The 24,676-nt window shown below is 37.4% G+C and overlaps 3 protein-coding genes across 4 annotated transcripts; all 3 read right to left on the minus strand.

The window, feature by feature from the left end:
- Positions 1-1,282: 1,282 nt before the first annotated feature.
- On the minus strand, positions 1,283-5,424 carry EMC5 (ER membrane protein complex subunit 5). The gene is made up of 3 exons (XM_019046186.2): positions 5,126-5,424; positions 4,165-4,217; positions 1,283-2,773 (listed from the first exon to the last, which is right to left on the minus strand). The coding sequence occupies exons 1-3, from the start codon at positions 5,193-5,195 to the stop codon at positions 2,525-2,527; spliced, it is 372 nt and encodes a 123-aa protein (XP_018901731.2). The 5' UTR covers positions 5,196-5,424; the 3' UTR covers positions 1,283-2,524.
- Positions 5,425-7,826: 2,402 nt separating this feature from the next.
- Positions 7,827-13,831, minus strand: AsnRS-m (asparagine--tRNA ligase, mitochondrial). 2 transcript variants are annotated; one of them, XM_019046192.2, is made up of 5 exons: positions 13,514-13,831; positions 12,005-12,248; positions 10,255-10,596; positions 9,427-9,898; positions 7,827-8,941 (listed from the first exon to the last, which is right to left on the minus strand). In XM_019046192.2, exons 1-5 carry the CDS (start codon positions 13,590-13,592, stop codon positions 8,672-8,674), a joined length of 1,407 nt encoding a protein of 468 aa, XP_018901737.2. In that variant the 5' UTR covers positions 13,593-13,831; the 3' UTR covers positions 7,827-8,671. The 2 variants fall into 2 exon arrangements, with proteins under 2 accessions (XP_018901737.2, XP_018901736.2); XM_019046191.2 differs by having other exon boundaries at positions 12,005-12,234; positions 13,514-13,829.
- A 2,557-nt stretch (positions 13,832-16,388) lies between these two features.
- On the minus strand, positions 16,389-21,955 carry LOC109033528 (cytochrome c oxidase subunit 7A1, mitochondrial). Its single transcript, XM_019046194.2, has 3 exons — positions 21,798-21,955; positions 19,143-19,283; positions 16,389-16,844 (listed from the first exon to the last, which is right to left on the minus strand). Exons 2-3 carry the CDS (start codon positions 19,270-19,272, stop codon positions 16,672-16,674), a joined length of 303 nt encoding a protein of 100 aa, XP_018901739.2. The 5' UTR covers positions 19,273-19,283; positions 21,798-21,955; the 3' UTR covers positions 16,389-16,671.
- Between the last annotated feature and the right edge of the window lie 2,721 nt (positions 21,956-24,676).

Consider the following 24,676-nt stretch of genomic DNA (forward strand, 5'->3'; position numbering starts at 1 on the left):
GGAGCCATATCTGTAAAAACAGTGGATATCGAACATCCGCCATTTTTAGAGACTACGCTCTTTTAGAGTCCACTAATTCAAGAATGTTGTACCAAGTTTCAGACTTCTGAGGGGCCGTCCATAAATTACGCAACGCTTTGGGGAGGAAGAGTCAAGGAGAGTGTTATGCCATTTTGTTTTTACGCGCGTAAATTTTGGGCACACGGTGGCGAGATATGGGTGTGGGAAAACTGATGGTTCTTTGCACTCAGAAAATCAAATTTGAAAAACTAAAGCTTTTTAAAAGGCTGAAAGTATATATTGATAGTGTAGTTTTTTTAATTTTTTTTTGGAAATTCCCAAGTATGAATTTTTCCGAGGAATCATTTAAAAACCCAGCAGTATTCATAATCCGATCAATATCAATTCAATGTTGCGCTATGTCTCTTACATTACGCTGGGTAGTTCATCATATGCCTAAAAAAGTTCTCTGTAAAAACAGGGGACGTTTTATTTTTTTAATTTTACTGTATCTTGTTGACATTTGTTCCAAAATAAATTTCTTGACAAAATCCTATTTGCTGCACGAACAGCGAAACACACAGCTTTGAAGACCTTAAACGAGATTTTCTCAAAACTTGAAAACACGACATCCGCAGTTTTTACACATAAGATTTCATATGCATACATTTTAAGTGTAATAGAGCTGGAGATCTTTTGACGGATGCTTTTTGTTTTTCTTTCTGCATTACTGAAGATCGACTATCAGAAAATAATTCTGACTCCCTGCAGACTTTGATAATATCGAGGATGCATTTATACTACAGATTTAGAGCAGACTCCAAGAATTCCAATAGCTTTTTAAGAGGGTAAGAAGGAGGAACAAATAAATACAAAATTAAAGACTAAAACGAGAAAACCCAAGTTTATATATCAAAAGAAGTAAATGAGATACTGCACAAATATACATACAAATAAAGAGATGTCTGAATTTTGAACTTGACGTGAAATGTATTGTAAAAATTTTTCAAGAGTGAGATAGTGCTGTTAAAGGAAAACATTCTAATCATGAGTTCTGTATTCTATGGGCTTATTGCGAAATCTTACGACAAAAATGTCATGCATTATACTAATATCTGGTTCCATTCTCGTTCTCTCACAGAAGTGAAAAGAGACAAGGAAGTTACAACATGTTTTATTTTGAATAAAAATTATTCTTCTCAAAAATTGAGCTGCGTTAGAAAACATAATTTCACAATGACAATAAAACGGAACATAATTTTTCTTTTTTTTTTTTTTAAAAAAAAAAAAAGTCATTATTTCTGATGTAGTATTCTCTAGAAAAATTATAGAAACAACTAGTTACAAAGGATAGATATTACATAGTTTTCATTGAAGAATTGATAATTTGTTGAACAACTTCGGCTCAGTATTGTTACGGTAATTACCTTGGCCTATCAGCTGCTTTACAATGCCTTTAAATAGGTATGCGAGATCAAAGGCTCTGAAGTACACTGACCTTCTTTAAAAACTGTTCATTATTGATAAATTCGAACTTTTGATTGGTTTATTCTAAAGTTTCTCATGGTACCTACTTACGTGGCTACTGGACCCAACTTCTAGATAAATGCACAATATTGTTGACTGGTCATGAATTTTTGAAGTTACTAATCCTGCGACACTAATTCCCTGTTGCTTATCAGTGATTTTAAAAAAAAATATTGGCTAGTTTAGCTGCAATTCCTATGCAAATAGGAGGTCATGCATATATTTTGAAGGTCAAGACACTAGAAGATTTGAAAATTGATGAAATTATGGCCTGATGACAATATGTTCAGAGCGAAATTCACATGAAACAATAGAACATGCAGCTATGAAAAAAACCAGATCAAGAGATGTTCTCTCAGAGAACGCCTTGCTGCTTTACGCTATCTCTATCGCCATCAATGAGCGATAGGGTTTCAAAACTGTCCATAGGAAAACTCGACTGACTTCTGCAGATTGGTCTCGCTCTTTTGAGACAATTTGTCAAAAAGTGTGGGTGATTAAAGTCTTAAGCATTAAGGAAATTTTATAAACATCTGTAGATATTTTCCTAAAAATTGGATAGAAATATTTTTAAAATTTTTGACACAGTCTCATAAAAACTTAAAATGGAGAAAACACTATCTACAACAATGTAAAATGTAATAACAAGAAATTGCATTTAACACCCTCCTCAGATTTAGAATCTTGAACAGGGAGTGAATAGTTCCAGCACTGTTCCTGCATGTTGAGGTATGAGATTCAAAACTTAGTCAAGAACATTAAGTTAATGCCGTTTTGCTATAAAAATTATAGTCTGAGGTTCCTTCTTCCTGTGCATCTTAAATTCACTGAGCATTGTTCCCAGTGAATGTGAGGCCTTTCTTTGTCATTACCTTTTACGAAGGATTTTTTCCATTAAGTTTTGAGTATGAGAGAAATAAACATTTTTGAAAACAAAAGCAGAATTGAGAGGTGAGGAATATAATTTACAGTCAAGTATAAAATACTTTCTGGAACATTATGAGTATACTGCATCACTGGAAACCGTTGACAAACTTTGAGTTTGTGATTTTAGTGACGCAGGATCAAATTCCGGAGATAACGCTCTGCCACGGTGATTAACTGTATAGAAAGAAGGGATATTCCGTAAAGTTTCCCAGGATTTACTTTCCAGATCCACAGTGGCTCGGATTTCTTTGAAGTCTCCAGCTATTTGCAAAATACCATACATTGTAAGGAACATACTAATGATCGCCTGTAACAAAATCTGAAACATGAAGAAATAAGGATTATTTAGCTGAGTTATATTGTGATCGCAGTTGTGCTCAAAACGAAGAGACTATTTTTAGTTTCTATTGAAATAATGAAGATGATATAGAGAATATGCATGATGAAACAGCATTTGCTGTGCAGTAATTAGGCAGTGCGTCACAGACTTAAATTTTCCACTAAATCTTTTCAGGCCTGCAGCCCTGAAGTTCCCTCGGAAGCTCCTTTCAAATCAGTATAGACTTGTGACCAGAATGACATTAAGAATAACACATTGATGGCCAAAGTGCGAAACAATGTACCTTTGTTTGAAACATTGCAGACTTCCTGAGATATTTCGTTTTTTCTTTAAAAAACTAGTCGAGTGAACGATTGAAACTACTAAACAAAGTGACTGAAAAGTTGTTAACATCAAGTTTATACACCCTGTAAATTGATGAATATTCCAATATTAACTAACGTTTGTCACCAGATTACAAGCCTGAGGGTCAGTTTGACTTGCATTTCACTGTCCTTTGACCATAGAGTACATAGAGTCGTAATGTGAATGGGAGAGCTGGGACTATGTCCTGGACGACAAGTTCCACTCCAGTGTGCGGGTCACTTTTTCAATACATTTTCGATCCAAAATGGTGGTGCGGAATACGTAGTAATTCTTAGATTCTTTGTTTACATCGGATGGCCGGGTCCCCGTGTATTGCAAAGAATCGATTATGTTTCGAAAAAGCGTCCCGGCAATGCACAGGAGTCATCAAATTCGGGACCTGGAAAATGCTTAAAATTGGTTCCAGTTCTCCCAATCACATTACGACTCTATGTACTCTATGCCCTTGACCAATTAAGGGTATTCATCAACCAATCAGAGCCTGACAGTCTGTTACAAGAGACTGTTGATGAGTTTTCCGCAAACTATAATTCACAACCAGCCAAGAGTGTGGGATGTAGACAAACATAATAATAAGTTAAAAGTGTTTTGAACTGACTAATGTGTCACGACCATTTTAGTTTCAAGGAGTTTTCTAGCATGTTTCAGAACGGATAGGTCCAAGAAATTGCTCTTTCTCTCATAAAAGAAAAAGATTGAATTCCATAATAAATTAATCGAATCAGAGACACCAGAGAGCTAATAATACCAAACCGGGAAACATTAACAGCCCGAAAACTTTGTAAATGGGGTGTGAAGTGCATTTACAAAATCATGAACTGTTCACAGAAATTAAATAGTGGGGAGTTTGGCAGGAATGACTAAGCCATGCCCATTTAATCACCTACGGAAAACAAAAATTTGTGCTGGTGTCATACTTCAAAAACTGTTTACAGATTTTCTAACCTGTTGACCAATGAAAATTTGCTTAGTATCAAAGGGTAAAATTTAAAAGTCTTACGTACATCTAGTGGCAAAGTTGTGAATTCTTGTGCAGTGATACGCAAGTAGGATCGATCTGAAAGTTGGAAAAGACAAATTCAAAATTAGTGCTGAAATACATTCTACCCAGTGCTGGGAAGAGTCATTCACTTTTGTATTCGTTCCTGAGGAATCGATTCACTCCTAGTACTCGTTCAACACACTCGCTCATTAGGAATCAAAATCAAGAAACGGTTTCTATGAGCCGCTGGATTTAAGGAACAAGACCAACCTTGAAATGAGGTTGGTTATCAATGCGATTCTTGTTCATCTCATGATTCAGAATCAGAACGGAGTCATAACAATCATATTCATTTTCCAAAGATTCGAAATTGGTGACTTGTCTCGCGCTAACAACATTTACTCAGTCATGCAACAGTTAATGGCAATGATGCTAACTTACAATAATCCATGCAATTTCAATACCTTTCCATTCATGAACGACTAAAGTGAACAACTTGCATCTAGGTACCACAGTGGTGCCAGGCGCAAAATGATTCCTGATAAACTAGTTCGTTTTAGTGGGAATCGTCTAGGATACTCGTTCCTTTAGATTACTCGTTAATTTGAACAATTTGATTCATGGACGACCCAGTACTAATTCTACCATGATAAAACTAAGCTTCAATAAAATCACTGGCAAAAAGCCTGATAATTGCCTTAGAGATTGTTCTCTCGGCAAAACTACTACATATTGCGATGATTTCAGAAAGACATTAAAATAGGAAGGTATTTTGCTAATTTTAGGCAAATCTCTCTCATACAGCTTTACGTCATTGCCCTCCATTCCTACATGGAGAACAGCAAATTCAGAGAGCGCCTGAGGGTTGGTGTCACACTTTCAACTACCCCCTGCATTTAACAGTTACTCAATTGGTGTGGTGATGCAAGAAGTGTTATAAAACATTATCAAGAATAAATTTGAAAATTGTAAACACGACTCACGTTGTACAGCAGAATATGCGGCGTGGAACAACGATAAAATACCCATTGTGAGGAAAGTTCTGGGAAACATCGTGTGAGCTCAAATAGTAAGCGAATACAATGAGGAAGTTGAAGATCACAGTCAGCGAGTCAGCAAGTTTATTCACAGGGAACTTGATTGATGCAATTTTCCTTGACTTTATTCATAATAGAACGTCTCACCGACGATAAATTCTGCCTCAACTGACTGTCTTTTTGGAATGACTGATAAGAGATAAGCAGGATCATATACAACCAACAACAACTGGATGCACTACTTTATGCTTATGTTATGATTGTTGTTGTTGTCAGTCCTCTAGGGCTTTCCGTAGGGTTTCCGGTTTCTGGTATCCGATTTCCGGTAAAGTACCTGGTTTCCGGTAGAGTCGTTTCCGGCGTGTCCGTAATAAAGTGAAGACGCACGTTTTAATTTTGCTGGCTTTTTGCGTTGGAGCGAAGACCCTCACAATCGCCATTGTTGGTGGGGCTTTCCTTTTACGAAAATTTTTGGGTAGCAGAGTGACAAAAAGTAAGGATCAACTGGATCGCATTTAGCAAAAAGGAACCAGTGCGATTACAATGTTTTCAAAATCGTGCAATTTCTTCTTTCTTTTTGCAGTATCAAAATTTACACAATTATTTTCCTTTAAGATTAAAACAATCTTTTTTTTGTTAGGAAGCAAAAACCATATATTTGCTTTTCTTTTTAGATCGATATGAAAAAGCAATATTTTTTACTGTTGGGCTCTTATCAATAAAAAAAGAAACATATAGGTAAAACTCACCAGGATATTTTTTTTTTTTTTTTTTTTTTTTTTTGGGATAGCTTATCTTAAGTAATAATTTAGTGAAATTTTCCTCTCGTGGGCAGGGAGTTTCAGAGGAGAGAATTTTTTAATAAAAATATTAAAAATTAAATACAACATTTAAAACTAATATCAGACCAGGGATTGGAGCCCAGGACCTCTTGGCCACAAAGGTACTAGGCCGTCGCATCTTCAGGGGAGTTTTGGGCATAAAAACTGCAAGCACCTATCAGCTTGAACTGCTCATAAATACATACTGCATCGAAATCGTATGTAGCCATGCTGCCATCTTACCGAAGAGAGCAGTGAGGGTATTAAATGAAATTTTGAGAAAATACATAGCAATGTGTAAGCGTAGCTAATGTGTAGCAATGTGTAATGTGTAGCTTCTGAGCAGAAAATCTTATTGAATGAATCCTCCATTTTTTGTCAAAATAACAATCACCCATAAAGCTCAAATTGCTCACGATTAAAAATCAATGAATTTTAGATTCAACTGTATAAAAAAGGCTTTTATTTCCATTGCATGTTAGGCAAGACAGCAGTGAGTGTTATATGTTCTTCATGCTTCCATGGTAATGTTTTGGACACATAACGGCCAAATTTTATTGTAAGAAATTGGCGGAAAAGGGTACATCTTACTCAAGACAGCAGTAGTCCTCTTGCGAAATAATGAGCTTTCAAATTGCTCTTTTGTCTGGGGCCACATCAATTATTGAACTTTTACTGCTTTCCTCGTAGATCTTGGTTGCATATGAACCAGACAAATTCTGCTGTTCTAGCTGAATTAGTCAGTATGTTTAAACTAGATTAAAAGAATTTTAAACGAAACTTGATTTCGAAAATGTGGGTGTTACACTGATCTCTTCGGTAACTTACGAGCTTTTCTGAGCCTTCCCTCTTTGGCTAAATCATAGTGAAAGAGTCATTATTTTTACTGTCAGAGTCATAGAATGCCTCCCTTCACTGAACTATTGAAACTACTCATACTTTCGAAATTTGTTAAAATTTTGCTCGAAAAAAGAAATTTTATTCAATTTTGTCAGCACAATGAAATTGCAGCTCACTAAAATCGCTGAAGACATTTAAGGGCCGTCTCTAATTAACATCAAGCTCCAAGGGTGGTGGTGGGGGGGGGGGGGGGTTAAGTAAGGAGCAAAGCATTATATAACGAGTTTCAGTAGAATTTTTTGTCGGTTGTCTTTAGAAGTTTTAACAATCTCAAAAATATTCTCTGCAATACATTTACTTTTTCTCACTGAATAGAAACGCCAATCCGTCTAGTAAATGTAAGGAGATATTTCGATTGTTATTTATCAAAATGGGGGGGGGGGGGGGTTGAGCAAGCATTACATAATTTTTTTGGGAAGGGTCTAGCACAGTGTTACAGAGGGGGGGGGGGGGGTGAAAAACCACAAATTTAGCGTTTCATAATTTAGAGGCGGCTCCTTATTTATGTAATATTGCGCACTATATTCAGCTATACAGTGAAGTAGGAAGTCACAAATAGTTACTTAACCTTTGCCTACCATTCAATGACTTTGTATGATAAAAGTAAAATACGTAAATGGCAAAACATCAGTCCTATCAATGAACAGTAAGTTCTATGCTCACTCCTCCAGAGTTCAACGAGATTTTGCAATTATGCATTGGCCTGAGGGGTAAAAAGCTGCCATTCAAAAATTTCAATTTCAATTTGAACCATATGCAACTTAGCTAGTAGAAACCATGCAATTTTTTGCTCAGATTTGAACTCTACCGATAGTGACAACCACATGCATTTTTTTTCTTGATTGAGTAATAGCTCAAGGTGGACTATATTACTTTACTGTGATCAAAAGATTCACACTGGATGATTAGAGAATTAAAACTCGAAGAACAGTTATTAAAGGTTTATTGAGATGTCCTTGGATTTCCATACACAAGACTTAAAAATCAATGGTATGCTACAGATACAAAATTATAAATTGTATTTAGCAGCTGCTTCATGCAGTTCAATTGCAAATTGATACTAGGTACATATCTTCTGGAAATCGATGGGGAGGGAACTATACTGCCAATGGCTAATTGGACAGATCTTTTTTACTTTTACTCAGCAAATGGGATGACTAAATGAGGTGACCTTTCCACTTGAGTTTGGAAGGTAATTGAAACACCTAGGGCCTGTTGGAGGGAGACTTCTCCGCTTAAGACTTCTCTAACAGAGCAGCAGGACATGGAGGGGGGATACCTGCCTTGATTCACAAAGCAGCTTTGGAGTTGTTACCCTGACCGTGTTTGATAGGTATGAGGGCTAGGCTAAAGCTTGTTAAAGAGAACAAGCCAATAATGCAGTGTTGTTTGATTTTGAGTACTCCACAAGCTTGTACAGGTATGATGAAGTATACAAGACTGAGTTCACGATGCAACACTGGCACCTTCGGCCGAAGGAAGGAAGGGAACTAATAGATATATGGCTATCGGCTTTTTGTCTTAATGGACTCTCTACGTTTCTACCCGGAATGCTTGAAATCTTGTTTCAATATTACTTTTTAAAGATTCCTCAAGCGTAATGAAAACAGGAGAGACAAATGACACAACACCTCTTTCCATACCGTCTTACTCATTAGTTCAGCACCTAGTCTTAATTTATGATAAACTCGGTCCAATTGATAGTCAGCGAAAGATAAGGCCAGAATCAACTGACATATTTGCAAACTATACAGAGAAAGAACGAATTTAATCAAAATTTACAATTTTTGGGCCATCTAGGAAATGGTATTGCATCTTTGATGTTTGAAACGCCAAGGGCCATTTGCAGAAAACGCTCAAAGCCTAAACCAAAACCTCCTGAGGGTACATTACCATATTTTCTGATATCTAAATACCAATCAAGACTCTCTGTTAGATTCAATTTTTGCATTCTTTCTTCAAGTATTGAGCAATCGTCTTCTCTTAAACTACCTCCGCAAAGTTCACCAACCACTGGGCACAATAAATCCACAGCCAAAACCTGAAACATTAAACCAAAAAATAATAGTTTAAAGGGTTGGGGGGGGGGGAGGTAGAGCCAATGGTCTAAAATAGAAGGTGAAGATGACTTCCTTTCAGAGAGACAGCAGTTTGTCAATCTAATCATAAAACCCAATGTACATTATACATTATTTTTTTTCTTAACTCATACTTAAAAAGAATAAAATTTTAAATTTATAATTTTCATCAGTCAGAAGAGATAGAGGCCTGATGTTGAATGTGATGACCGATTAAAAGAATGAACAAGCGATAAAACATTACTAAACCACTTATACATTTTTGTTGCTAAAAAAAGTAAAGTGCTAATTGGCACATTTGCACATTGTTTCAAAGACAAACAGGCATCTTGATTTTTAGAAACCTGTGCAATATCATTTTACTTGAGTAAAAAATGTATCTATTTTACTAAATACTTTTACTTGAAATATAATGGGTGACCTGATTTGGCTGTCTGGATTTGCTTACCTTTTCTGGAGAGTGGGTCGAGGCTTTCATATAAAATGGTTTCATGTGTGCAGGCCATTCCACGATGAAAACAGGAACATTGTTGTTTAATTTAACCAAAAACAATTCATGCTCTTTTGTGAATCCTTCTTTTTCAAGCAAAGGTTCTTGGAATTGTCCACTATGATCTCGCAGTATTTGTTTGGCTTCATCGAATGTTAAGACTTGAAACGGTTTACTGATGATGTTTTCTACATCAGTATAATCAGCACAGTTTACCATTTTGCGATAATGTTCAATTTCTTCTCTATGATTTTCAAACACAGTGCTGAGAACTGACTTCAGCAATTTTTCCATGATTTCAAGCAATTCATTCATGGAGTCTAGGAATGCTTTTTCTACTTCTAACATGTAAAATTCAGAGAGATGTAGCCGAGATTTAGAATTTTCTGCTCGAAAAATAGGCCCAAAACTGTAAACGTTACTCAAACTCCTGAAAAGAAATGAAATTTCGTATTATGTATCTCATTGGAAACTTTAAAAAGGTATGGCAAGAGATTTACAAAAATATTCTCTCATGAGAACTGCATGAATAGGTACTTTTCCGTTGGAACTCTCCTAGACTAGTTCCAGGAGGCTAGAAAATGATTTGTTCCATCTAATTAAATTAACACGAAGCAAAGGCAAAGAATTCAGCAAGAAAGGACACAATCTCCTTTTAAGAAAGAATTAGGGTTGTTATTTCAGATGGATTACAATGATTCTTGGTTCTTCAAGTTTGGCAAATAAAAGCTCCTTGCGTTTCATTTTGAATTACATATATGTGCGACAAACTCATCTGGTACAGACCTTGCCATTATTTCTAGTTGAAGCTGTCCTGAGACTGACAAATAGGCCTTCCTTTTGAAAAACACTTCATCTTCAGATTGTCCAGGAGAGGCCATTGCCTCTAGCGTCGCTTTGCAGTTAGGTTTGACAAAAAATGTTTCTCCAGCACCTTCACAATCATTGGATGTTAGTACAGGTGTGTGAACTTCGATGTATCCATTCATATTCAAATACTGCCGCAGAGTCCAGGAGGCATGATGCCGTAAACGCAGGAGAGAGCTGAAAGAGTTTGTCCGTGGCCGTAGATGTAGATATTGCCTTACGTATTCTGCATCATAGGATTTCCTAGGAAGAAATGGGTACCTGAAAAACGAAGACCATGTGATAAATTTTGAAAAATTGTAAATGATCTAATTTTATACAGAGATTCAAATCTGATGCTTTGAAATGGGAGAACTAAGTTTTTACAGCAGGATGCAAGCAAATAAATGGGCAACAGTTATGGGATTTTTAACCTTGTGAGCATTTCTGGTTAAGGTGATTCTAAGTGATCTAGAGGATCACTGTGCCACTGTGTTGCGCTGCTGCGCAATCTAGGTATCTCTTTGAGAAGCAGTAATTATCACTATTGATTATTAGTTAAGTATATATTAGCAGGAATGCATAATTTAATGCAAGCAATTAATCCAGAACGTGTAGTAGCACTAATACTGAGTAGTATGACTTCGAATTTGTAAGGATTAATTGGAAATTTATATCGAAAACAATACCATCACAGGCGTCATTGACTTGATATATTAGAGAGAAAGCGTTAAAGTATCCTTCTTGCACATTGAGTCAATGCACAGTGTCCGCTGTGGTACTTTCCAAAATAAACTTTCAATGAAGTAACTATATTCAAGGATTTTTACACCCCCTCAATTCTACTGAACAATACACATAGCAGCTCAAGGTACATACATGGTAGGAGCACTACATTTTTACGGCTTGTTAAAATAGCATCATATCCACCTTTATATTCGATCCAATAACACATGCAAAACCATGTCTAGTGTGACATCTGTAACAGTATTTGCACAGGCTCACTGTACCTAGGGCTTACAGGCTCCCTGCACAGGCTCACAGTCCACTGTCCACATGGAGGATTTTCATTCTGCGCCAATTGAGCTGCTCCATTTTCCAAGCTTCTACCCAACTCTCTCAACAGTCTTACACATTCCCTGCCCCACCCTGACAGCCGTTTAACAACATTTTTTTGTTGTACTGTAGCAGACGATTTGCTTTCAATTTTTTGAGGCCCTAGCAAGTTATACTCTACTCGTGACTTCTAGTGTTTCAGATGCTCCACACACTCCATTTTTTGAAGGCCCAGTTCTATCATATCTTGTTTTAAATCCCTCCTCTAGTCATAAGACATATCGACGGTGTAAGTCGGCAATCACATAACTCGGTTTGCGACGTCGCAGACTTCCTGTCATACTTTATTTTTTAAATGGAAAACTACTCAACGGCCATTCTTTAAAACTGTCATGATTTTTCTACTCAATGCAAAGAAAATTCTGCAAAAACTTCAAGAAATAATGTCAATTTGTTCTCCTTTAAAAAAATGACGTAGAGGCGGAGATTTTCAGACACCGCAAACGAGTTATGTGATTGCCGACTTTCACCGTCGATATGAGTCACTACCAATGCTGATTTTCTTTCAACAGTGCTTCTCACTTATCTACATTTTTTAAGATTGCTAAAAAATAGATTGAAAATAAAAACATACCCATTAGTCAAGTCACATGATCCTACCACACTAAGTTCTTCTGCTCTTAATTCAAGCTGATTTTGGGGATTGAGGATTACTGGCCCACTAGCAACTATTGAACAGCCATACGATAAATTCTTTGGTACAGTTGTTTTCGATGCAACGATTTGTAATTTATGACAGGTAGAGCCATCATTTACATCCAGGAAAATCATTCCTTTCATTTTCCGGACAGATTTCACCCATCCCTGCAACATAGAGTCTTAAATTCAAACATATTTTTAATCTTGGCAAAGTCATTTTGCTGTAAGTAATTGAGGCTTGGTAAGAAATTTTGATAAGTCATGATATGAGTAGTGAGGGGCCAGTGGCATGCAGTCCGACTAAGCAAGGCAAGCACTGCTTGATCTAGGGTCAGAGGAAAGAGGAAGTCATACCCATGACATGTTTTGAATTTTAGCTGGAAATGATTGATAACAAGGTTTTAAGTAAGTAAATTGCATTAGAAACAGATGGAGAGGGATGGAACCCTCAGCATGTGACAGCGACTGCAGTCACCTCAGTCTCCATACAGACAGGGCCGGATTTAGCTTTTTGCCGCCCCTGGGTCTACAATATTTCGCCACTACATTGTCAACAGTATCCCCCCCCTCCCTGCACTCCCAACTTCCCACGCCATCAGTCTCATCTTGCCCCCCCCCTCGTGCGCCGCGTGGGCGCGTAGCTGCTTCAAAATGCGCCACGAATATATGAAATGGAATGGATGGATGAGGCAAAAATACGATGTGGAACAAAGTTGAAGCTAGTGTAGCTCAATTACTTACAATGTATTTTCGGAAGATCAGGTTAAAAAGTTTTTCCCCGGGTTTTCAGTTTAGCAAAGCTGTCAACTAGAGCATGGACGTCTAAATTGACTGTCAAGTCTGCCTCGATGTTAAAAATTGCCGTGCTGTTCAGTTTCCCTAGGGATCACTCCAACGAACAATCATCGTAGCGCTTGAGGCCGGACCTAGAGGGCGACAGCTTTGCTGCTCCCGTCAACTCCCTTCCTTCATACATTTTGCCGCTTATCTTTTCACTTCGCTCCGTCTCTGTCTCCATTTTTTTCTTTTTTCTCGCTTTAACTTTCAATTAACCCAGTGCCAAAATTTGCCCATCGCCAAAATTTGCCGCCCCTCAAAATTTGCCGCTGTGGGCATGTGCCCCAGTGCCCTATAGGTAAATCCGGCCCTGCATACAGAGGTGTACAAACAGCGCCCACCAAATAAGGTTACACACTTTTAGCCAGTAAAAGAAAATTGTACAGCATCATTTTAGCATGTGGAGATTATGCAAGAATCAAGATGGCGGGTCTTCTGTCTGATTCTAAAAGTGCGTAGTCTTACTCAGTGTGGACTATAACCAAAATCACAGTCATAACTTGAGAAAATTAAAGTTACCGGCTGTACTAAAATTACAATCCACAAAAACCATGGAGCTCCAGTATCGCTGCGCTAAGTTAGTGAATGAATAATTGAAGGGTCGTACCTTTATAACTGCTGGAGTGTTGGATGGTGGTGCAGAGAAAATTTCTGAAATTTTTGAATGGATTGATTTGAACCGACATCGAGTTTGATTACACCAAGAGTTCAAAACTGAGATATGTTTCACACTATTCCCGAAGAATGCCATTCTCATAAAACTGGAATGGTGGCAATCAATCAAAAATAATTTAACTTGATTTACTGGTAGTGTTTAAAATTCTTCCTGAGTGATGAACATTGTGCACAGGGCATAATTAAAAAAGTAAAGGTCTGTTACTCTTATCAGATTATCACCAGCACATCACATGGCCATGTTTTGTTATTGATGAAGTTTCAGTTATCTTCCACAAGAGAGCAGCAGATTCTTCTTGTGGCTGGAAGATGATTGATGGATAAATCTATGACGGAAGCTTCAACTAGGCCAATCAGCAAACGCCGTTTTCCCCGTTTGGTTACGTCAGCAGAGCCCGCCAAAAATATCGTTTCAAACTGATCCCATTCCCATTTTTGGCATTTTCCAAACGGCAATTTCAAACGGCATTTTTTTCCCCCTTTGACATACTTAAGATTTAAAAAAAAAATCCTTAAAGCTGAGTTCACTCCGTACTTTCAAACCATGAATAAAGAAGAAAAAAAAATGAGGGCCACGGACCCGAAAGCAGCCACTCACTAGAGTGCCTAGACCAGGAAGCCGGCCGGCCGATGGGTGAAAAACAAAAATGACAGAAAGTAGAAGCATTGAGGATGCGATGGATTGTGCGTACAAGGAAGGGAGAGGGATAAAAAGGTTGCGATAAGTAGAAGTGGGGCGGGGAGGGGGGCGGGGGAAGTCATAGTCCGAGATACAGACCGAAACCGGAGCGGAGCCGGCTCCGTTTCAGCCAAGCTCCGAATTCTGAAACGGAGCTTGCCTCGCGCAGAGCCAGCTACCGGCCGGAGCCGACCGTGTTACATGCTCGGCTCCGGCCCAGGCGGCTCCGCTGGCAGAGGACGGCTCTTCAGCCCGATGCTCCGTGCGTGGCTCGGCTCTCAATCGGAGCACGGAGCCGGAGCCGGCTCCGGGTCCCTGGCAGCCAGTAGCTAACCGTAATAGTGCTGCATCTCAGTGTTATCTATGTTGCCTATCTACTAATTGAAGGAACACCATCTTCTTGTTCATTTAAAATCGAAACGATATAAAAATATTACAGTTCAATAGCAAAAAAATGCAAGTTAGTAGCGATTATTGTAGCTATTTAAATAATTTTTTTTTTGTACTGTTTTGCTACTGGGTCATGCGAACTTTTGCTGCATTAAAGTACTTTTAAAAATGGAGAATTTGCAAGGGTCTGAAATTTGATGAATTTCCGATTTAAGTGGAATCCTCTGAGTGAACTGAACACGAAGATACCCTTGATTCATAAATTGAGCAATTATTAGAGGAGATATGACAAAATAACCGATTCTGCTAAAATACATGTGTTTAAATGGGAAATGCCGCCAGATGACGTCACAAGGCGGCACATTTCCTCACTTTTAAATCAATTTTTCTCCAATTTCCCATGTCAGAAAAAAATTATGAAAAATATTGCGAACTCAGCTCATTAGGCACTTTCAGATGAAGCAATAAAAAAATTGCATGCAAATTCTCCATTAGTGGGATTCTGCTCACACACATTTTGCTCCTATTCATCACATTACTTTGTAATACTCAGATACCTACCCAAAAATTTAATCACGGTCCAAGAGATTTTAGTTACCCTCATCAGAAACCACCCTGGTTTCTTTTTGGGTAAGTACCTAAGTAGTTATTCAGGAGAAAAAATTGATTTTATTTTTTTTTTTTTTAACTTCAATGAAAAAGTAATGGGTTTTACTGAACACAGTATTATTAATTCCAAACTTCAGAGGAATGCTCCTCATAGGAGCAAAGCAAGCTGTGAATATATGGGCATGAGGAATTCATCAGTAAAATAATATGAGTTACCATGTGGTCTTTACTTGTTTGCTTTAAAAAAAAAAAAAAAAAAAAAGTCCAAAGTGAGTTCCAATTTTGTTCTTCCGGTGATCAACTGTAGATAACTTTCCAATCACTCCACCGTTTGACCAATGTAAAAATCTCGAAAAAATCTTCATATATATCGAACGCAGTTGGTGTTTTGCAGTGTTTAAATGGGGATTTTTATGACTATCAAGTGATATTTTGTATGTGTGAGTGCGTTTCCATATGACCCTTCAGCACATGTATCGGTAAGCCTAGGTATTATTGGTAGGTCTAGAATTGAACGTCCATTCAATTCTAGACCTAGGTACCAATTCCTTTCCAACAAAATACAATGACTGTTGTAATTTGTTGGAAAGGATTGTATTTTGTTACAGAATGAAGTAATGAAATTTGGTTAAAATTGGTACCCTTTTATTTTTAAGGCGTTGCACATTTTAGCTGTTCCTGTTATTGTGAAATCACCCATGACTACTAACAGGATTGCATTTTGCAAACAGTAACCAAGAGCTTTCCAGTGTCCCTAAAAAGATTGTGCAACTTTCTTTGCCTTGCAAATATAAACTGAGCATCTAAACAAGTTTTATCTATACTCTAAATAAACTAAAAATTCAAAATGAATATGACCTTGGTAAATTTGATTATATATATTATGTCAGTAATTATAATGCAGAGTATGCAAGTTGCAAAATCCTGGCAACATTGGAATGCACTTGGTTCCTTTTTGCAAAATGCAATGAGCATGATAAATTTACATATTTTGCAGGATGATTTGAAGCTGCCAAGTTCTGTGAACTGTGCTGCCTGTAAAAAATAAAATAAGACTCTATCTGATGCCTCTTAAAAATAACAACAGCATATTTAGATGAGAAAGGGGAAAAAAATGAAAAGAGAAAAAAACAGGAATTGATTTTTTAATTCTATTGAGATTAACGATAACAAAAAGTGAGACATCAGATAAATTTCAATTCGGATATTTCAAAGTCTGTGCCAAATTAAAGTTATGCAATTCAGCTGAATACTAAAACAGAGAAGAGGACTGAATTTAAATGCACAGATAGGGTGGTTCAGCAATACAGCATAAATTTCAATGAAGGGAGTCCTTACTTCTGCTGCGAACATGTTGATGGGGAGACTATACAAAAGCAACTCAAGTGCTTAAAGTTAAGCTAGTAAAATACCTAAGGCATATTCGCAAACTGGTACAAAGTGTAAAACGACCAAACATTCCCTCCTACGACCGCGCAAGCTGTAAGTCTGTATAGAATATTATCCCAGAAGCCCATTTTAAGGAAGGTTGGGACACCATCATCTAGTTGGAAAATTTCACGCCTTTTTTCGATTTTATCCCAGCCTGAGAACAACAATAAAACAAGGAGATTATTTTTCAAATACATAAGTGAGAAAGGGTGGGATTTTAAAAGTCTTGGATGTAACTTTTTTTCCACCATACAGTTCAAGCTCAAAAAGAAACAATAAGGGTAGATTATTCTGCTTCGTGGAATGTTTAAAAAGATAGGTATTTCTTACTATCATGATCGTCATGATCTTGTCATCTTGTAAAACTGGTAGATTTTTTAACCTACCAACTACAGTTGAAATAATATTTCTTAGCGTTTTAATAAATTGGAAAGAGATGTTAAAAAACCACTGTTCCTTGAGAAACTAGGGACCATTGGATACAGTGGAAAATTCAACACCTTAGTACATGTTTTTTCAGGGAAAGGCCTGTATAAGTGGAAAGGTAAGAGAGGGGAGTAAAAATCCTCTCAGCTTCCTTTTTTAAATACTTTCTCAATTTCTCACTGTACTTGAAAAATATGCTTCAGAGTTGGTGGGACAAGGTTTCATTGAGAATTGAAAGCAGGTAATTTGATTGAGATGTTTTGAAATATTACCATCCCAAGTAGCAAGGATACCTATAGATGAACATAAAATCGTAGGAATGTTGCTATATTATATTTGCCATGCGTATTGCCTACTCCCTCATTTGAAGGCGCGGAAATTATTGCTATATTGTTGCTATGATGTAGCAATAAATTCCGATTATTGGTTGTGTCACCTGTTGCCAATCTGCTAATTGCAAGGCGCAAAAATTATCGCAATAATCTTGCTATTAAGTATGATGAAAAACTCCCGCGTGTTCCTTTCCGTAACTTGTTTTCAAATCTCTAGCATGAATGCAGGAATGTATCGCAACAATTTGATGAAACAACCATTTTTCCTCAATTTAGTCTTCTCGAAATAGCTCAAACTCGATAAATCTGAAACTTTAAAAATTTCAATGCTTTTTTAAAAGGTTTGAATTTCCAGTCAATCAAAATAAATATCGTCTATGCTTTTAACCAAGTTCTGGGAAATTTAATTTTACTTCTTTCATGCCTTTCTTTCCTCCTTTTATTTCGTTTCTGTTTTTGTTACTTTTAATTCTTTGAATTTTTTATTTCATGCAAATGCGCCGGTAAGGGTTTCGTTTCATGTCGGAGCTATATAATGTGTGAAAAGTGAGGCACCCGACAGGTAGCCTGGCTAGCTCAAACGGTAAAGGCGGCGCACGGCAGTAATCCGAAGGTTGCGCGTTCTAATCCCGCCTCGGACAGAAGAATTTAAAGGGTGCTGGATGATTGAATCATGAATTTCCTGTCAATTCCGGCAAGATCGGATTTTCGAATGGATTCTGCAACGTTGTAAAAATTAGGGTAGACTGATAAATTCCTCAATTTTCCTAAAACCATTTGGCACCGCCACAAATAGCAATGACATTGCTATTAAGTATAGATTTTTTTTATCGATCTGACCTGACGAAATCGGGAAAAATCGTCCAAATGTTGACTGAGAATTGCTACTTTATAGCTATATTATTGCAATATTTTTTACAACTTTATACCTATAAATTGATACATTATATCAATTTTTACGTTGAAAAATGCTACTTAGGATGTTTTTTTTTTTTTTTTTTTTTTTTTTTAATGAAAGAAAGAAATCTAAAATGTTATGAACGGAGATACGCATTTCTTAGGTTCTGTCATGAATAAGGAATCTAGGTTTCAGTGACAAAGATTTGTGATAATAGAACCTCAAAGGCATTATGTCCTCCAAGACTTTGAAATGCAAGTTATATCAGGAGAGTGGATTCTATAAAGATACTTTTGTCTCTATTTTAGGGAGTTTCTACTTATTTCTGGTTCAAATTAGATTTTCATTACAAACATAAGTATGCAAGAAGTGTGCGTATACCATTTCATTGCATGAGAGTGACTATATCACTCCCAGCAGGTACCAGGTGTTTGTTCCAGGATTCTCTTATTCCCTTACAAAGAGAAGATATCTGGTGGAGGACAAAAGTGAATAAGCTACCTTTATTTTGATAAAATTTAGTCAGCACTGTGAGGTATCAGTGAATTATAGATATCTTGGCAATCTGAGAGACACACAATTCTCCCATCTAATTCAAACTGATGATGAAGCTAATTTGAAATTGTACTTTGAGGTAAAATGAGAAAAAATAGATGGAAAAAGAGGATACATATTTAGTTTTTTCCACATGATGATTTGAACAATCTATCAGTGAAATTGTAATTTTAAAGTCATAAAGGACCGAATATGTGTTAGCAGAGGACTCTGTTATCTCTTTGAATTTAAAAGGTATTACCTTTAGGCATTTTTGGTTTGGGTCTTGTCAGAAGGTGAGGGCCAATTTCAAAATCAATGTTGTGACTAAGACGAACTGGCTGCATTGTTCGCATGGCTTGAAAAGCTCTAGAAGCTAAGATTTTGCTCATCGTGATTTTTGCTGCGGGGAAAAAGAGAGTAAAATACTGATTACGGCAGAAGACACTTACATGTTTAAAAGTAAATAATTGATTAAAATACAAGACTTCAAGCAGACAATCTAGATCCTTTTATTGGCTAAGTACTTACTTAGTTATCTTGTAGAAATGTAGACAAATGAAAACTAACTGCAAGCAACCCTTTCTGAGGATTTGCCTAAATTTGGGCTAAAATTTTTTTTTTGTTAGATCCAAAACTCACAAAATGCATACAAGAACAAATATTGAGGGTACCAAGTGGACATATTTCTGCCAAACGGAACTATGTATATTAAGACATGAGCCCTGAGACCTATAAGAAGTTATGCATTGTACGGCTTAAGACATTATGCACATAGTTCTGTTTGGCAGAAATATGTACAAATGAAGAGGCAGAACCACCATTTTACCCCTGTGCTCTAATAGAAGATCAATGCGACAATAATTGAAACTCGAGTCTACCTCTATGATCATATGCTCATATGATCAAACCATAGTAAGTTAATTTCTAAAGTTGTTTTGAATTTAGGGATGTAATGGATGAAGTTAGGGATGCAAATTGTTTTTGACTGTGTGGTCGAGACTAAATTGCAGAAGTGTCCTAAAAGTTGTGGACGCTGAGAGTTTGTTTTCTCCTGAGGGTTTTATGCTTTTCAACTTTTGAGAATTAATATAACTTTAGCACACCTCCGAAAATAATAAAACATTTCGATAAAATCCTGCTCAGAGCCTAGTGATGACCTTTTTGCTAAAATCCAGCTTAATGCAGAAAATTACTGAGGAGGCCAACTATCTGTACCCCTAAATGAAGGTGAGTGACTTCCTTGAGAGGCTTGGGATATTTGTCATTTTGAGTGAAACTAGAATCGGATTATGCATATGAAAAAGGGTAATCAATGGTGCTCAGTTTTTCACCTCTAAGAATGAATTGAAAGTTAAATCAATACCTACTGCGTTATATTTCAGTTTTAAATGCATTTTTGTCAAGTCTACAAAAATATCACTTGACTCCTACATTCTGAAACTTCATGGAGAATATCTAACTGAACATCTTGATTCAGTTTCAGCATAAGATTAACAATCCTCAGTTTCGGCATAAGATTAACAATCTATCAGCTTGCTTATCAGTATTGAAACTGAATGGAAAAATCAAGCTGGCAGTTCTTTAATCTCACTTTAAAAGTTAATGTGTGCAACTGTGCTGTTTCTAGTAAGTGATGTTTACTTAAGAGGTAAGGATTACTGATTGTAGGTTTAAGAATTCAATTGGAAACAGGTAGCTGTTCATGGCTTAGATTCACTTGAACGATTTCCATCCTTGTATAAGCTATGATAGCCACCAACATGAGAAGCTTTACCTGTGAAGGGTAAGCTTTTTTTGAAACTCCGTGGAAACTAAAAGAAACTCAGGAGGAGGCAGTTGATATCTGTCTTTTTTTGCCTAATAAAGAATTGAATTGAATTGATAACCTCACTTTTGATTTTGCTGAACCAGATTCAACTGAGCTGAAAACTAGTTAGACAAAATGAATATCCCCACTTTGAAGAACATCATGCACCAGAATTGGGGTGCATTTACTTTAGCACAAAAATTGTAGAAGTCATTGATGAACTGGAATTAATCAGCACATGCTTTTCAATTGCAGTCATGCGTGAAGGCATTTGGATGGTTAAACTGCAAAATTGGGTGTCTCAGTTTGCGGTATTGCAGCCGGTCTTCGAAACTCACAGGTTAGAACGCGCCTAAGAAGTCGGTCATGGTGCCTAAAAGTGATGGCTCCGCGCCAACATGGCCCCTAAAAATTGCTCCTCCCCCCAAAAAAAACCTAATTTTTCTGTTTTGCGATTATCGGAGCTTTTCTCTTCCCCAAGCTGCAGCTACAAGTTCTGTTAATAAAACATTTTGAGTCAAACTTTTCCCTAAATTCGTTAAGATATGAAGGAAAAGAGTCAGTTAGGCCCCCAAAAATTCGAGCTTGATGGGTAACATAGATCCTGAAACTCAAATGTGAGCTTCTAACACTGGATGCAGACTTCTTGTCATACTGTATTCTCTTCTTGGAAAACTACAGAGCGTTGTTTGTTTTTTTTTAAATTTACGTGATTCTTCTTCTCTTAACAAAGAATATTCTACGACAACTTCGAGCCATGGTGTTGGTTTGGTCTCCTTTTAATAAAAAAAATTAGCGGAGGTCTCAGAGCACCGCAACCAAGATATGCATTCTTGCGGTTTCACCGTAGGTATGTGCTTTCAATGCCATACGCTCCATGGACAGTAGCTTCGTGAAGTCTATAGTCTGCATTCGCAATCAAAACTAAAATACTATGAAGATTGTCGGATAAGATTTTTATCCCCGAAAAAATCGTCTGAATGTCCTAACCTAAGATGACCAAATGACCTTGCTAATGATGCAAGGAATGAAATAGAATTGTCAATAGAAGTATTTGACCGTTAACTGAATAAATGTAAAGGATAGTTATTTGAGAGATAGACTTACCTTACACTCTGGTGAAGCTTTAAAATGTAAATTATTACTTCAATGACTTTGGCCTGCAAGCCAGAATGATCTATCACTATCTATTATCAATAAATAACCGTGTAACAATCACCAATCACCAGTCACCACACCAAGACTTGAGGGAAGACCAAAACCAACCAAAACCTATTTCGGCGCCATGTTGATGACGTAAGAAGGACCTCGAGTAGCGCGAAGTTTGAATTGACGCGTCTGGTGCGGGTTGCGCGCAAGCAGACTGATTCTATTAATATCAATCTTTTATGCACACATTATTTATTGTAACAGAATATGAAAATACATATTAATTGAATACATTTGAAACATTTTTTGGGATGTGTTTTATTATTATCACGATATTTTAAATCGCTTCTTTTCTCCAAAGCCCCTTTACGGGGGGCCGTGGTCTCTGGTGTGGTCCCCATAATTTTGGGTCAACAGGAGTCATGTGGCACATGATGACGAGGACGAGATGAAAAGGAGAAAACCTTGGCGCGGCGGTCGGCATGTAAGGCCTTGTCTCCACAGGACGTTTTCATGGGATTTGTCCAAAGTTCGAATCGCAGGAATGAAACTTCTGGGATTTTTCCGAGTTATACCGTCTCCACGGGACGGGGCTCATACAGTCCTGCGACTAGTTTGCGCGAGAAGATAAATTACTTAAAGTCGAGTATTTTACCGGGATTAAAATAATACTTACACTCAATTGACAATCAGACATATTATTTTAACTAAACAAACATTAACAATGCAGTAATGAATAAAATATTGCACAATTCGTTTACACTTCTTCTTCCTCTCTTAATAGTGGGTCCTAGGGGTACAAGGACCATACTTGGTACTGGGAAAAGTAGGTATTGATTCACTCAATATTTTTCCCAACTTCGTAAGTGGGATTTTTCCCAACTTCGTAAGTGGGATTTTTCCCAGGGACAAAGCCCGTAAAACATCCTGTGGAAACAAGGCCTAACACATATCAGCGCCTACAAGACTGCATGAATACTTCACGCATTGCGTCAAACACAGTGCGGTCAGCAGCGGTTGGCGTGAAACGCATGGCGCCTACAAGACTGTGGGAATACTTCACGCATTGCGCCAAACCCATTGCGGTCAGCGCGGCGCGGCGGCGGAGGTTAAAATTATTAAATAACATTTATGTTTGTTCTTTCATAATTTTTTCGTTCATTTCTTTAAATGGAAGCGGCCTCGTCCAGACAGAGATAGGTATACGGAACTTAACTTTTACGCAAAGTTCTGTGAACTTTGGCTAGTAGTGTTGACAGGGTTTTCGCAATAATAATGTTTCCAACAAGAAGGAACGCGTCTAATGCACCCCTCTCCCTTCGGCACGTTCACTTAATGGTTTTTATTGATAGTTCAAAACGAATGATAAGGACGGGGGCGGTAAAATACAGGCGGCCCACGGGCGGCAAGTCGGTAAATCCGGCCCTGGTGGCACCATCGTGTTTCTTGCGAACTTTTACATATGAATCGATAGTCAAATCGCAAATTCATCACACATCATGCAACATCTCCATTTTGACGCCGAGACAGTCTCCAATTGAGATCTGCTGCCAACCAAATGCCCCAAAATGCCCCGTAGGTAACTCCAGAAAATGGGGATTTAGGGAAAAAGAGCAGCGTACTTAGAACCAAAAGTTATTGTTTTTGGTCATAAACTTTAAATCCGAAGTCAAAACATACCTACCCTACCTTCCACCGTCGATATTTATATATAGTCAGGTATCATACTCATTCGGTATGACATCATTCTATTCATCGACTTGACGAGGTTATTCAGCTTGTTCCTTTGCCTCCCTTTTATGTCTACAGCCACTTTACGAAATTGCCACAAAGGTGGAACAGTGCCAAAATATAAGTTGAAACACCTCAGCTTATGAACAAAAATTCTCATGTTTTTTTTTTTTTTTTTTTTTTTTTTTTTTTTTTTTTTTTTTTTCCCCAAACGGAGACATACGAAACCGAACAGGGCACGCACGAGGTTGGATATTCTGTCACTTAATTTACTTCTTTCGAAAAGTTTGATTTTTACGCCGGACGAATATTTTTTAGAGCGAACTATATCTATATCTAAATCATAGGCAATGCTTTCACTAAAGCCCGCTTCAGAATACTTTTTCTCTCTTGCTGTGTGCGTGGGGTAGGGAATAGTTACATTAATAAAACGGGAAAAGTAATCTGAATAATAAACGAGCTCTATCAAATCTCCAATCCATCTCCAATGAACGACGTCACAAAGTATGCGGTAGACAATTCTGGGAATTATTTTAATAATTCATTATCGATCTTTTAGGTACCTAGGTACCTTTCATTCTCGGACTGGGATGAAGCCGTTGAAAACAGGGTCGGACTGGCTCGCATCTGAGGGCGTAGACCCTTTGGCTGGTTAAAGGGGCGTCATGTGATATTTCCATTTTCCTGGTAGGGCACCTCCCCCCCCCCCCCCCCCGTGGAGAGGGGTTCAGAAAATTTTGGCAAAGCAGCGCATATCAGTTTACGCTATTTTCAGATTCAAAGTTTATTAATTGTATAGAGTAAAAATTGCAAAATTGAACGTATTGAAGTAGGTAACCGACAGACTACTAATATTTAAAAAAAAAAAAAAAACATGAAAAATTAAAGCCACTAAACGCATCCAAGCACCATTATTTCCAAAAGAACAGATCCAGTGCTGCGGTTTACATAAGCTTATAAGATTTGGGTCTGCAAATCCATCCTAAAAAAAAAAATCACACAAGAACCTGAAAACAGTAGAAAGAACTAGTATCAACACAGCCAAAGGGAGGAGAGATGTGTTCGGGCCTCTTTTTTAACTTTTCTCCCGAATCTGAGCGACACCT

This window comes from Bemisia tabaci, chromosome 4 (genome assembly GCF_918797505.1).
Source record: "Bemisia tabaci chromosome 4, PGI_BMITA_v3".
Classification (NCBI taxonomy): domain Eukaryota; kingdom Metazoa; phylum Arthropoda; class Insecta; order Hemiptera; family Aleyrodidae; genus Bemisia; species Bemisia tabaci.